This window comes from Amphiura filiformis, chromosome 1 (genome assembly GCF_039555335.1).
Source record: "Amphiura filiformis chromosome 1, Afil_fr2py, whole genome shotgun sequence".
In the NCBI taxonomy this organism is placed as follows: Eukaryota; Metazoa; Echinodermata; class Ophiuroidea; order Amphilepidida; family Amphiuridae; genus Amphiura; species Amphiura filiformis.
Window position 1 is genome coordinate 70,724,745 of NC_092628.1, and position 12,170 is coordinate 70,736,914.

General features: G+C 33.6%; 1 protein-coding gene across 1 annotated transcript in view; it reads left to right on the top strand.

Moving 5' to 3' along the window:
• The window catches only part of LOC140152405 (uncharacterized), a 145,496-nt gene that overhangs the window by 18,363 nt on the left and 114,963 nt on the right, over window positions 1-12,170 (top strand). The window contains exons 8-16 of the mRNA XM_072174713.1: window positions 4,838-4,982; window positions 5,708-5,777; window positions 6,345-6,453; window positions 6,993-7,167; window positions 7,717-7,789; window positions 9,424-9,610; window positions 9,992-10,118; window positions 11,104-11,176; window positions 11,887-11,995. Coding sequence (XP_072030814.1) covers window positions 4,838-4,982; window positions 5,708-5,777; window positions 6,345-6,453; window positions 6,993-7,167; window positions 7,717-7,789; window positions 9,424-9,610; window positions 9,992-10,118; window positions 11,104-11,176; window positions 11,887-11,995 — 1,068 coding nt within the window. The remainder of the gene's footprint in view (window positions 1-4,837; window positions 4,983-5,707; window positions 5,778-6,344; window positions 6,454-6,992; window positions 7,168-7,716; window positions 7,790-9,423; window positions 9,611-9,991; window positions 10,119-11,103; window positions 11,177-11,886; window positions 11,996-12,170) is intronic.

Below are 12,170 nucleotides of genomic sequence, written 5' to 3' on the forward strand. Positions count from 1 at the left end.
ATTTCCTGTAAACAAATGGTAAATACTAAAATTATGAACAAAATATTACACTTTCAGTATTATTATTATTAAGCCAGTTCTAAATTGAGGAAATGCCCTTGTAATAAATAATGTGACAATAGTTTGCTCTTTCTCTTTCAAATAACTGATTTTATGCATTGTCATTCTATTATAGTGGTAGTCACCTTGTACTACCACAAATATTACTAACGTGCCTACTCTGCCATTAAGTTTTGTGGAAGTTGATAGTTATGAAAGACTCCAGCATAGCAACATTTTATTTTTACAATAGAAGACTATTTATAAATGTATACATACAAGAGGAATGCATACAATGTGACACAGTCTAATGTTACCTAATATTGTTTTTGGGTTATTGGCTAAAAAGGTGCCCAAATTCTTACTATTTGCAGTAACTGATAATTTGCCTATTAGTTGGTAATACATATTTGTAAGTGAATTTGTGCGTATTTTGTCATTTGTATTGAGGGCCACTGTGGAAAGCAGTGCTTGCACTGATCAGGATTTCATGGTTTACTAGGGATTATGTCATCAAATAAATAAATACATGTTCAATTTCCATCAAAATGTAGCATTTTTGAAGGGCTAGTACCTGATGTAAAAAACTTACAATTGAATATTTTCAACTTGATTACCAATCTGATCATGCCACACATATCAAAATTGCAATAGAAAATGTGCAAGATTAAGGGCTAATGTTTTCATGTTTTAAACAATGCATCACTGAAAATAAAGAGACTATATTGAACTTAACAAAAAGTGTGGTAAATGGAACCTATTGCCATGTAGCACACCTGGCACCGGTGCAGATTCATTAATAGTTTACCAATCTTTTAAATGACTATAACACAAATAATACTCTTTTTATCAAAATCATGAACTCTGTCAATAGAGTACACTTGAAAACAGCAAATTCACTTATTTTTCATGAATATATGGTTAACATGATGGAATGAATAGGTAATATAGTGGTAGTGCAGGCAGTTCTGATTATGTCAATAACCAGTAATGGGACAAAACTTTGCCAAACAATTTACCAGACATGTTATATTTAGTATATTTGGTATATAGTATAGAAATATTGAATGTTTAGTACAATGGAAAGAAAAGTTTTTTAATTTGCCAAGTTCGGCAAAACATCTCATATTTCACAAAATGACAATACTCTTTCCATTGTAATAATAAAACATTCAATATTATTTTATATAACTCATATAAATTTTTTTCACCTTAGTTTAAAATTTCACCAGGATAATAAAAAAAAAGTATCTGAAATATGTTTAGGGGTTATCCCACTGTGGTTTAACCCCACCGCAGGAAAACCACATAAACCGGAATATAGGGAGTGTTTCCAAATATTTCAAGGTCTTGTCACTATTATTTCTAAATCTCACTAGAATTATAAGGCTAGCTTCAGACTCCGTATTGTACGTACAATATTGTATGTACAATACTTTTCTTGACGTCAAAAAGTATTACACGTGCAATAAATATACGTGCCATGACGAGTTGAATCAGATTAAATAACGCGCTATAAACCCTGACGGTTCATTGTTTTCTAAATCCAAGCGAGGTCACCAGAAAATCTATGCAAGAGAAATTTCTACTGCTGCTGATGAAAAATCCTAGAGTGCGTTTGGAGGTTTTTTCTGCACTTTACCAATAGCCCTAATAAATTCATAAAACAATAAAAATCAAATAAATATTTAGGGCAAATGTTTTTACTCACTGCTCATCTGATCCACTTTCCCAGGAAACTAAATACCGATACTCCTTAGTTTTTCCCTGACTTTCCAGACATAATTATGAGTAAACATCAAATTTAATGTTTACAAAACAATCAAATATATATACATTCTTTTGCATTTTGTACATAAATATTGATATCAATAATGTAGGCCTACAAACATTAAAAAAGGGGGCCTAAGAGTTTGTCTATTTTTAATCATATACTAATTCCGCCATGCTTGAACATATCTTATTATGAAATCGTGTAATGGAACCCAAATTCCAATCAAAAATAAAAACAAATTTGTTATCAAATACACTATATAGGCCTATACATTGTATTATAGGAATTTAATAGATGGTTCATTTTAATAAATAAATAGATTAACACGGGTAATGTACCGGATTTACCAGAGAGCCAGTGGATAAAGAAATTAATTAAAATTAAAACAAATTAAATGAGAAAATGAAAGCTAGGACATTTGTCAAGTATTGTTTTAGAATTGAATGAGTCCTAAATGTTATCCTGGCCCCAGGACACTGATTAATGTAAATTCGACCCATAGTTATTTTATCTACTTTTGCCGGCATTCAACCTGTTCAATGTGATTTGTGCCTATTTTTAATAAAATTCGGAAATCTTACGTATCAACGTTGTATCGTGCACAAATTATGATTCGAGACTATTTCATTTGACACGGTTGTATGGATTTCAGAAAATCGGTCCTATAATAGATATCGATTAGAGAACTACAGCAAGAGGCTTTGAGGATGCCGTAATCCTCTTGACCATCAACCAATCAGAGAGACATATTTCAGAAATATATTCGTAGGATTGAAACTCTTTCAACTCTGATATATATATTTCAAGTAATCTCGTTTCACACTTTGGCTTGCAATAAAGCCACGAAGGGGTGGTAATGTTAATATACGATTTCAGTCAAATATCGATATCGGTGCAAATATACGATTTCGGTCAACTATTTGGCTATCCTTTGCCCAAAATTATGAAATGTTTATTAGTAACAACAACTCTTAGGAGGGTTTTCGAGTAATTTTAGCGAAATAATGAGGTTAAATAAAAGAAAACCCACTTACAATTTTGGACGCTTAACTGTGGTGTTCTAGGGGAATTAAAATATCACAATTAACATGTTTAATTCAAAATCGTTGTCCTACAAGCACATGTTCAGATTGTGTGAACATTACAAATACAAACAATAAGGTTGAAAAATAAATAGCCATTTAAAAATGATTTTAAAAGATCGTCTATTTTGTAGCTTTATGACACTGAATAGGCCAAATATCTGCCTCTGACGAAAAAAATGTTTTCCATGCTGATTTGTTTTTGTAACAAGTACCGTATGTCATTTCAAAAAGAAAGAAAAAAAGGCGGATATTACTTTTTAAAAACTCAACGCCTATAATTAATGAATGAAAAAGTATCATAGAAGGCGTTGCACCCGGTTCTGATGAGGGGGAGGGGCACAAGCCGTTTTCGGCAGTTTTCCTATGGGATTTTCTAATATTTCAGATCAATGGGGGGCTTCCGTGCCCCTAACGCTTCTGATTACTGCATTAACACGTTTATGGATGTATTGTGATGATCATAAGTAGGCCTATCATAACATGCCTCAACGATATCAATATGTAAAAAGGTGTTGCAAATTCATAACACAGCGTGTTATAATGTAACAAATGCTATGCCAAAACTTTAAAAATTAACAAAAATATCAGTATCAATAAAATCAGAACCAGAATAAATACAAAGGCCTACAAATAATACTTTTAAACTTTCTAAATCAATACCGGTATATGACTAAATATCAGTATAAATGAATCTCTAAATCAATTAATCAATCAGTTATCAATCAATCAATAAATCAATCAATAAATCAATAAATAAATCAATAAATAAATAAATAAATAAGATCTGAATGTGCCATTGATATTATTATTACAATTTTAATATTATTAATATTAGTATTAATATGACGTATTATTAACTTTAAAAAGGTGCCCATTGATTATATAATAATTCAAGTACAGTTGAATCATGGTAGGTATTATGATACAAGAAGACATTAAAAGATGTTCATCATTCCGTGCACTCACTAAATTTAGAACTCTTAGAAATTTGGCAACTCCGTATCAATTAAGCAACCAATGATTGTAGCAAAATATACATTTTCCCGGTACATACTATTTATTGCACGTGTAATACTTTTTGGCGTCACGAAAAGTATTGTGCATACAATATTATACGTACAACACGGAGTCTGAAGCGCTTAAGAGTTAGTGGACTTTGCTAATCATTGAAGCATGTCCTCTATGTCATGTTAAACAACAAACTGGGGTTAAATAACTTTGCCAGTTTGTGAAATAGATTATACAGAACTGTAAAGGTTCCAAAGTACAGTTGTATTATTATTGTTATTATATTTATTACGTTATTATCAATAATTGTGTGTGATTTGTACGCATTAAGAGTGTGGCATTCAGTGTTCCTTCTAAAGATTTAGTTGTTGGGCCAATTTGACCATTTACTGAGATTTTTGGCCAAATAATTTGCAAAAAAATCTCAATAAATTGTCAAATTGGACTAGTAAAACCTCTTTTTCCATTCCTTGAATTCTTTTTACATTTGCCCTCCCCCATTTTTTATTTGCCCCCCCCCCCCAGTTTGACCCCCAAAAGAAATACAGAAAATCAATCATTTTGGACCAAATTGCCAAATTCTCGGAACATTTTCTGATTTTGAATTTTCCTCCAATTGCCCCCCCAAAAAAAAAAAAAAAAAATTCCTGGTGCCGCCACTGTATAGCATTTCAGGTGATTGAACATATTCAAAAATTATTTTCTTCTTACAGGCATCTCGAGAAGGGCTAAAATGACCTTGTTTTTGTTGTGTGTTTTTGTTTTTGTGTATGGTGCTTTATTTAACTGAAGGAGTATAGTATTATAGACTATACTGTGTACAGATCTGCAAGTATAGCATTCAAATTCCTTGACCAACAGATTCCCTCTAGGATGCACATACCCATTTTGATAACATTCTTTTTTTTCATTTAACATCTTTTTTTTGAAGGGACCATACTTTGGCAAAGAATTAGGGTGCTTTGTTGGTGGACCAAACAATGCTCCAACAAGTTATGATGTTGATGGCCAACTATATGCTGTAGACAGCAGTACATTGCTGATCAAAGGATTTACATATAATGGACAAGCACCAGGTAAGAATTGGAAGACCAGTATTTTAGAGCTATTTAGTTGTAGGAGATATGGATCAGCTGTAGACAGCAGCAGCTCATTGGTGATTAGATTCACATACAATGGTCAAGCTTGGGGTAAGATCTGATCTGTCATATAAATATAGTCCTGGGATGTATGGATTAGCTGTAGACAGCAGCACACTGCTGATTAGAAAGAAAGCTATTAGATGGATTCACATAAAATGAACAAGCTCCATGTAAATACAGGTAAACACAGTCTTTCAGAGATGGATATATAGACAGACAGCAGCACATTGCTGATTAGAGGACATGGACCAGTCTTGCTGTACTTGTTGAAGATCGAGGTACATTGCTGACAAAGAAATCCACATAGTAGATAAGCACCTAATAAAATCTTCTATCATTTTGAATAATTCAAACATTAACCAGTTTTGGAGGGCTCTAGTGCAGCAGTATAGTGTGAACTGATTATTATAATAAGCCCTATGCCATAGGTTCATACCTTTAGTGGACATTTTACAGAAGCTATTTTTACCTTTTTTGATTTTCTTACTACCATCAAGTATTGGTACCATGCATCTTTCCTTAAAAAGATACCAGAACATTTTACGAGTGGGGCAGTTACCCTACAGTGGCATTATAATGAACGAAAGATGATCGCTCACCATCTGTGAGAGCAGAGGTGTATTTAGTGTCTAACTCATGTATGTTTTGTCTTCATTCAGCTACATATCTGTGGGTGGGTACAACAGATACTCCCAGTGGTGATGGACAGATTATTCCTGTGGAATACAGGTGAGACTAAATAACAAAATTCTGACATGTGAACAAAAAATTACATTGAAAAAAACAAACTTAGTTTCACATGCATATTATTTAAGTAGCTGGACCTTGCTACCCCATGATTAAACTTGCACCAGACCAAGATAGGGTTGTGTGGGAGTGGGAGATGGGCGGCAATCAACTTCAATTTTAGTAATAGATGTGCAGCTGTGCCACTTCATGAAATGATCACTTGTACAGAATTGCAACTTATTTGGAACAAACTGGTGGTGTAAAGGTGATAACAAGGATCTTCTGTACAAATAGTTTGCCTCATTGCTTGGGCAATTGGCCAAATACCATATAAAATTTTTTGTGTATGTTTATATTAAGCCTGATTTCTGAATTTCTGAATTTGACCTGAAAATACACAGATGCATATTATTAGGATCATTCATGTCTTTCATTTAGACTTCATTAGCTGAAATAAGGACCTGAAAACTCAAACTACCAAATAGGCATGAATGATAATTCTAATGACTTAAAAGTGTCAATTTTGATATGTAACCTTTTGTATTTTTCATGTTTTTGTTGTCACAGTAACCCTAAACTGAGAGCTTACAATAATGAAGATGTATATGTAAGTTTACCAAGGGGAAGTACATTCACTGATTTCAAATGGATCTCTGTTTGGTGTCAAGAAGCTGGGGTGAGTAGCATGGAGTTAAAATGAAACTCTGAAATTGTATCCATGACAGACAAAAAAACCTCAAGCATGTTTGCATGAACGATAAAACTATGGACAAACTGTGATGAGTTTAGCTGGTTGATGCCAACTGCTTATTAAAACATGGTAACAGATGCTTGCCTTATTAGTATATTTCCTTGTATGTCATTCTAAAATGGCACCACACATCGTAACCATGAAGAGACAGTAGCATAGCATCATGGATGGTGTCCCCAATAGGATGACTCACGCTACGCCACTGTGAAGAGATGAAGATGAAGCCTTAACATTGATCAAGAGAAATGGAAGGATCCATCAATAACATTGATTGTGGAAACCTGAAATTTGTTTAACCATGAATGCACTAGTAATTCAAATTTAAAAAAAAAGTGTGATTTGGAAATCTAACTTTAATTGCAGTACATCGATAGATTGACTTTATCAAACAACATTTGCATGAGAACTTGTTTACGGTACATCTTGTACTATACCTAATTTCACCCATCAATGTATCTATCCAGGCAAGTTTTGGTCATGTGAACATTCCATCAGACTTTGTTGCTCCTGCTGAACATGACCTCAACCAGGAGTTTGGCTTTGTTCCTGAAGTCCATGGTGTATCCGCTACTGGTGTTTACGTCATTGACGACAGGACAATACGCATTGAGAACTTGGACTATGATGGCAATGCACCAGGTAAGCTCAGATTGTGTAGTGTTTGTAAGATATAGTTAGTTGAACTGATACTATATTTCACTCACTCTGTTTAAGCTGTATCATTGCAGAGGTTTTGTCAAGCTTAGTTTAGGGATTCTGATAAACCAGAACTCTAAAAAGTATTCAAGAAAGAAACAAACATTTTTTGATTGGGTGATTAATTATATTTAGTTATTTGAGCTTCCAAGCAAAGACAAAACAAACAAGCCAGCAAATGATGTCTGTTTATCAGGATTTAAATTTTTTTTTCACCTGAATTTGGAACATAAAAATTTTTTTCTTTGGGAAATATGAAAGAAGTACACTGGAACATAAGAACTTAGTTATTGGGCAGGAAAAACCATGTATGTGTTATTGGTTTCTGAACATGTTTAAAGCAAAGCCTCCTATGTAACCTTTTGGCAGTTTTGTTTTAAATATGTTCAAGGGCCACAAAGAAGTTTTTTCATTGTTTTTGGAAAGAGCAGAAAAAATATATATTTTATTTGACATAAATCATTTATCTTTTTCCTCTGTTTCTTTGTATAGATTCGTATTATTGGACTGCACCTGGATGGTCACCAGATAGCAATGGGTGGATAGCACTTGACTCAGAGAATGGGTAGGTATATTCTGTCTGTGTCTATTTGTTATGTAACCAAATAAGGCCAAAAAAAAAAATTGTTTGCTTGCCCTCGAATGGATTTTAAAAATTGGGTCGGTCGGTAGGGAAAAGTTTTTTGTTTTTTCTTTCCGTTTCCCAGAAACAGACATGGCGAATACTGAATGCAATTAATGGTTCAAGCATTTCCGTAGCAGCAACATCACGCCATGGTCCAGCATCTGTGCTCGCCACTTGCACCTTAAATAATTGTAGCTCTTCTACATGTAGGCCTACGTTTAATGAAGTGTACAATTCTCCTACATGTAGTGTTTCTGCTTTTCAAAACTATCATATTAATCAGCGTGTTCGGTCCCTTTCTTCACCTGTACAGCTAGCACTACTCGTGTTGTGTCCGCCATGTTTCAAGTGAAATCATATTTGTACCGAGCGATTTGTGCTCTTAATAAAAGTAGCCTCAACAAACATGTTGAAAAAAATAGTGCAATGTTACTTCCTAGTCGATACGAACAAATATCATGAATCTAAATATTTATAAACAAGAAATGAATATCTGGTACAACTGTTTTCAAATTGTATCTACTTTTACCATATTTTAACATCTGCTATATTGTATCCATTCTTGCACGATATGCACGGTTATATTTTGCCTGTAAATAAACTCATCTCTAGATGCGCCGTCCGAAATGTGCAGGTGGAGAGCAAATTGTATTAGAGCTTAGACGCTGAGGTGGTATACGAAATTACGGAACCCGACAGTCAGGTACAGCCGGACACGTAAACATGCAGGATATGGTATTTTACAACGTTTGTTTTAAATCATCGTTTTTTCAGACGAAAAATACATGCCATTTTTGGGAAAATTGCAAAAAAAACCTTTTTTCAAAAAAAAAAAGTTCTACGGTCGGGACTGCCGAGACGGTCGGTCGGACGAGGGCAAGCAAACAACTTTTTTTGGGGGCCTAATAGTGAAACATTCAAATTTGGTGGCAAGTAAAGAGTTTCAAGTAATGTAAGCCGTAATTAACATCAATGTTTTAAACACATTTGGTTTGTTTCTGTTTCAGTTAGAAGTATAACAAGAGTAGCAAAACTATGGGAGTGTTAGTCATTTTTGAATGTTAATTAATATCACTTCCATATGCAGTTAAAACTTCATATGATACTAGAAAAGAGTAGCAGAGCAAAGTCATAAAAGGAAATTAATTTTGATAATGTATTTAAAAAAATACACAATGTATTTGTATTTGACCTAATTAGTAGCTATGCACTCAAATAGTCATTCTAAATATGTTCAAATCAAAAGAAAAACAAAACAAAACAAGCAACCAAAAGTACAATTTAGAACAAATGCAGCAGTCATTCATTACAATTTAAAGGCAATAATTTGTTTGGCTTATTAAAAAAAACTTTGGTTTTTATAAACTTTAGGTTGGGTTGTTCTCTTGTGATTTGATTTAATTTGGCCCCTCCAATTTCATGCAACAAATGCACTGAATGAGCTCTTATAAAATCCCATGGTGTAGGAGAGTTGCAATTAGGTTGAATAATCATGGTAATAATACATTATTACTTGCCATAATTTCGAATTGCTAATGCACCTTTGTTACTGTCATAATTTTCTACCCTATCAGGGACATGATGCTCCCTGCTGATGGCATCGGCTACACTGATAAGACAGTAATCATCTCTATGCCTGTTGGATATACAGTGTTTGATGTAGGTCATATTGGAATATGGTGTCGCCTAGCTAGACAGGACTTTGGTCATGTCAAGATCCCACCAAGGAGTCAACTTAATGTACCACCAAAGATTGAAAAGGTATGTCCTTGTAAATACCTATTTTCAAGCTATTTCTTGGAACTTAATTTGATTAGAATTCCACTTTTTACAAACAGATTAAAGACATTGTTTCTGATATAAACATTTTTTGTAAGCTTTTGAAGGAAAATGTATTAAAAGTAATCATTGACGGAAGAACAAGTTTTAATGTAATTTATAAGTACCTTAGGTCATGTGAGTTGCTAAACATTAACCTACAAGCTAACAATCCAAGGATCCAATGTTGAAATCCAGGATGATCTGTATATGTTTATTTTTTTGTACAGGAAGCCAGGTTGTTTGAGCGGTTGGCACATAATATTTATGTTATAAAATATATCTGTATTTATCAAATATATCTGTATTTACTTGTTACCACAGCCCGGTTACTATGGCGCATTGATTGGAGAGTTTGAGAATACAGTTCATGGAGTCAGTGGTACTATATATGCCATTGATAATTCTAGATTGTGGCTGGTAGGATTTTCATATGATGGACTTGGACCTGGTAAGTCAAATTAGAAATTATTGCCAGAATTTTAAAGATGCTGAGCATGGGTATACGGTCCACAACTTATAAGTTCCCCCTAATACTTTTTAGAATAAATCGAAAAATATTTTACGGAATGTAAAAATGTAAAAAGAGGTGTATAGCCCTATTTGTTTTACACATGTGGACCAATTTATAGCATCACACATCATTGCGTTCAGTCACAATGGTTAATCATGTAAGAAAAGAGGCTGTTTTAAAAGTTGCACCCGAGTCCATAGCAGTCAGGGTTTCTTTAACAAACACATGAATAAACCTGCTTACTGTATTGTTTGAGAGCGGACTCAGGTGCAACTTTTAACACTGTTTAAAACAGTCTCTTTTTTTTTACATAATGAACCATTGACGCAATGACGTGTGATGCTATAATTTGATCCATATGTGTAAAACAAATACGGCTACCCATACCTTTTTACACGTTTGCATTTTGTCAAATATTTTCGATTTACTTTACAAAGTATTTAGGGGGGAACTTATAAGTTGTGGACCCTATAGTAATCTTGACAAAAATTAGCTTTACACTGAGATTGATAATGTTGCACTCATTGGTCCATATAATACAAAGGAGCAGTTTATATTTAGCTGTGGTTCGTCACTATGAGAAACCTAGAGGGTTGGGGGACCAATTGTGATAGAAAAACTTCAGTGGTCTTACTCTTTATTTGCTGTACATTTGTTCTCTCAAGAGCAAAACATATTGGTGAAGTTAGAAAACAAATTTTAGAGAACTAATTTCTTAATTAGCAACAAATTAAAGTGATTTCAAAAGGTATGTGAAGTATAAACAAATTGTTTTACAGTTTCTTAGGAATTTCTTATACAAGAGACTCATAAGCATACATTTAAGAATCATTAAAAATGAAAACAAAAAAGAAAGATTTAATCACTCAGTATTTTGTGATGACATCTTAATGACTAAATTGTTGTGTTGTATTATTTATAGATACATATATCTATGGTGGGACAACAGAAGTACCTGCACCTGGAGGTGAAATCATACCTATTGATTATGCAAGGTAAACTGAAGAAATAATATGGGGAATTCCGTCTCATTCCTAGTAAATAGAACTATTTTCCATTTCAGAAAAGTATATTATCTGTGAAAGGTTATATATTTGTTTTGTTCTTGTTTATACTGTATTTGTTATTAGGATTTGAAATTACTTGGTACTCTAGGTCCGTAGCGAAGATGGCACTTGTTAGAGTTCCGAAAGCTCAGCCCTCTCAAAAGGACTTCTCTAGGAAAAGATCAAATCTTACTCATGTATCTGTTATTGTTTTGTAGATAAGTACACCAAGATAGCTGTATTTCATATGTGTACTGTATGTTGTGTTATGTAATTTCAGCAAATCAATTGATATATATAAGCATATAATTATACCATAAACGTTTGCCTAATGGCGCACCTGGGCTCCTTTACCTTGGAGTAAATTTCATGTACAAATAGAGAGCTCCCTTCTCTAAAAATCCAAACAAGAATTAAGGGAACATGTCCGTATTTGCTGGTGGGATTTTTATGGGAGGGCACTTTTAGTTTGTGTCTAAAAGTCCAGTTATGTCAAGGAAGCCCATAGCGCCATTAGGCGAACGTTTACGGTAGTCAAATTTACATTACATGTATACATGTATCAGCAATAACTTGCAAAGATTTAATCATCCATGAAGACATTATACAGCCCATGCTGCTATGATACATTTCCAAATGTTGTGATTGTTTCCATTTAGGAAAAACGTTTTGCTCCAATATATCAATGAGGATGTGGTAGTGAGATTACCCAAAGGCAAATACATTACTGACTACAAGTGGATATCAGTGTGGTGTCTCAAAGCTGCTGTAAGTGTTATGATTGTAAATAAAATACATAGAGCAATAGGATTCACAGTGTCAATTTACACCAGCAAGAGCCAAGTTCAGATTAAAGTGATTTGAAGGGAATTGTTTTTCATGTTTCTTTGCATTTTGCAAATAAATTTAGCTTCATCTGTAGACACATGACCTGCTCGGATGA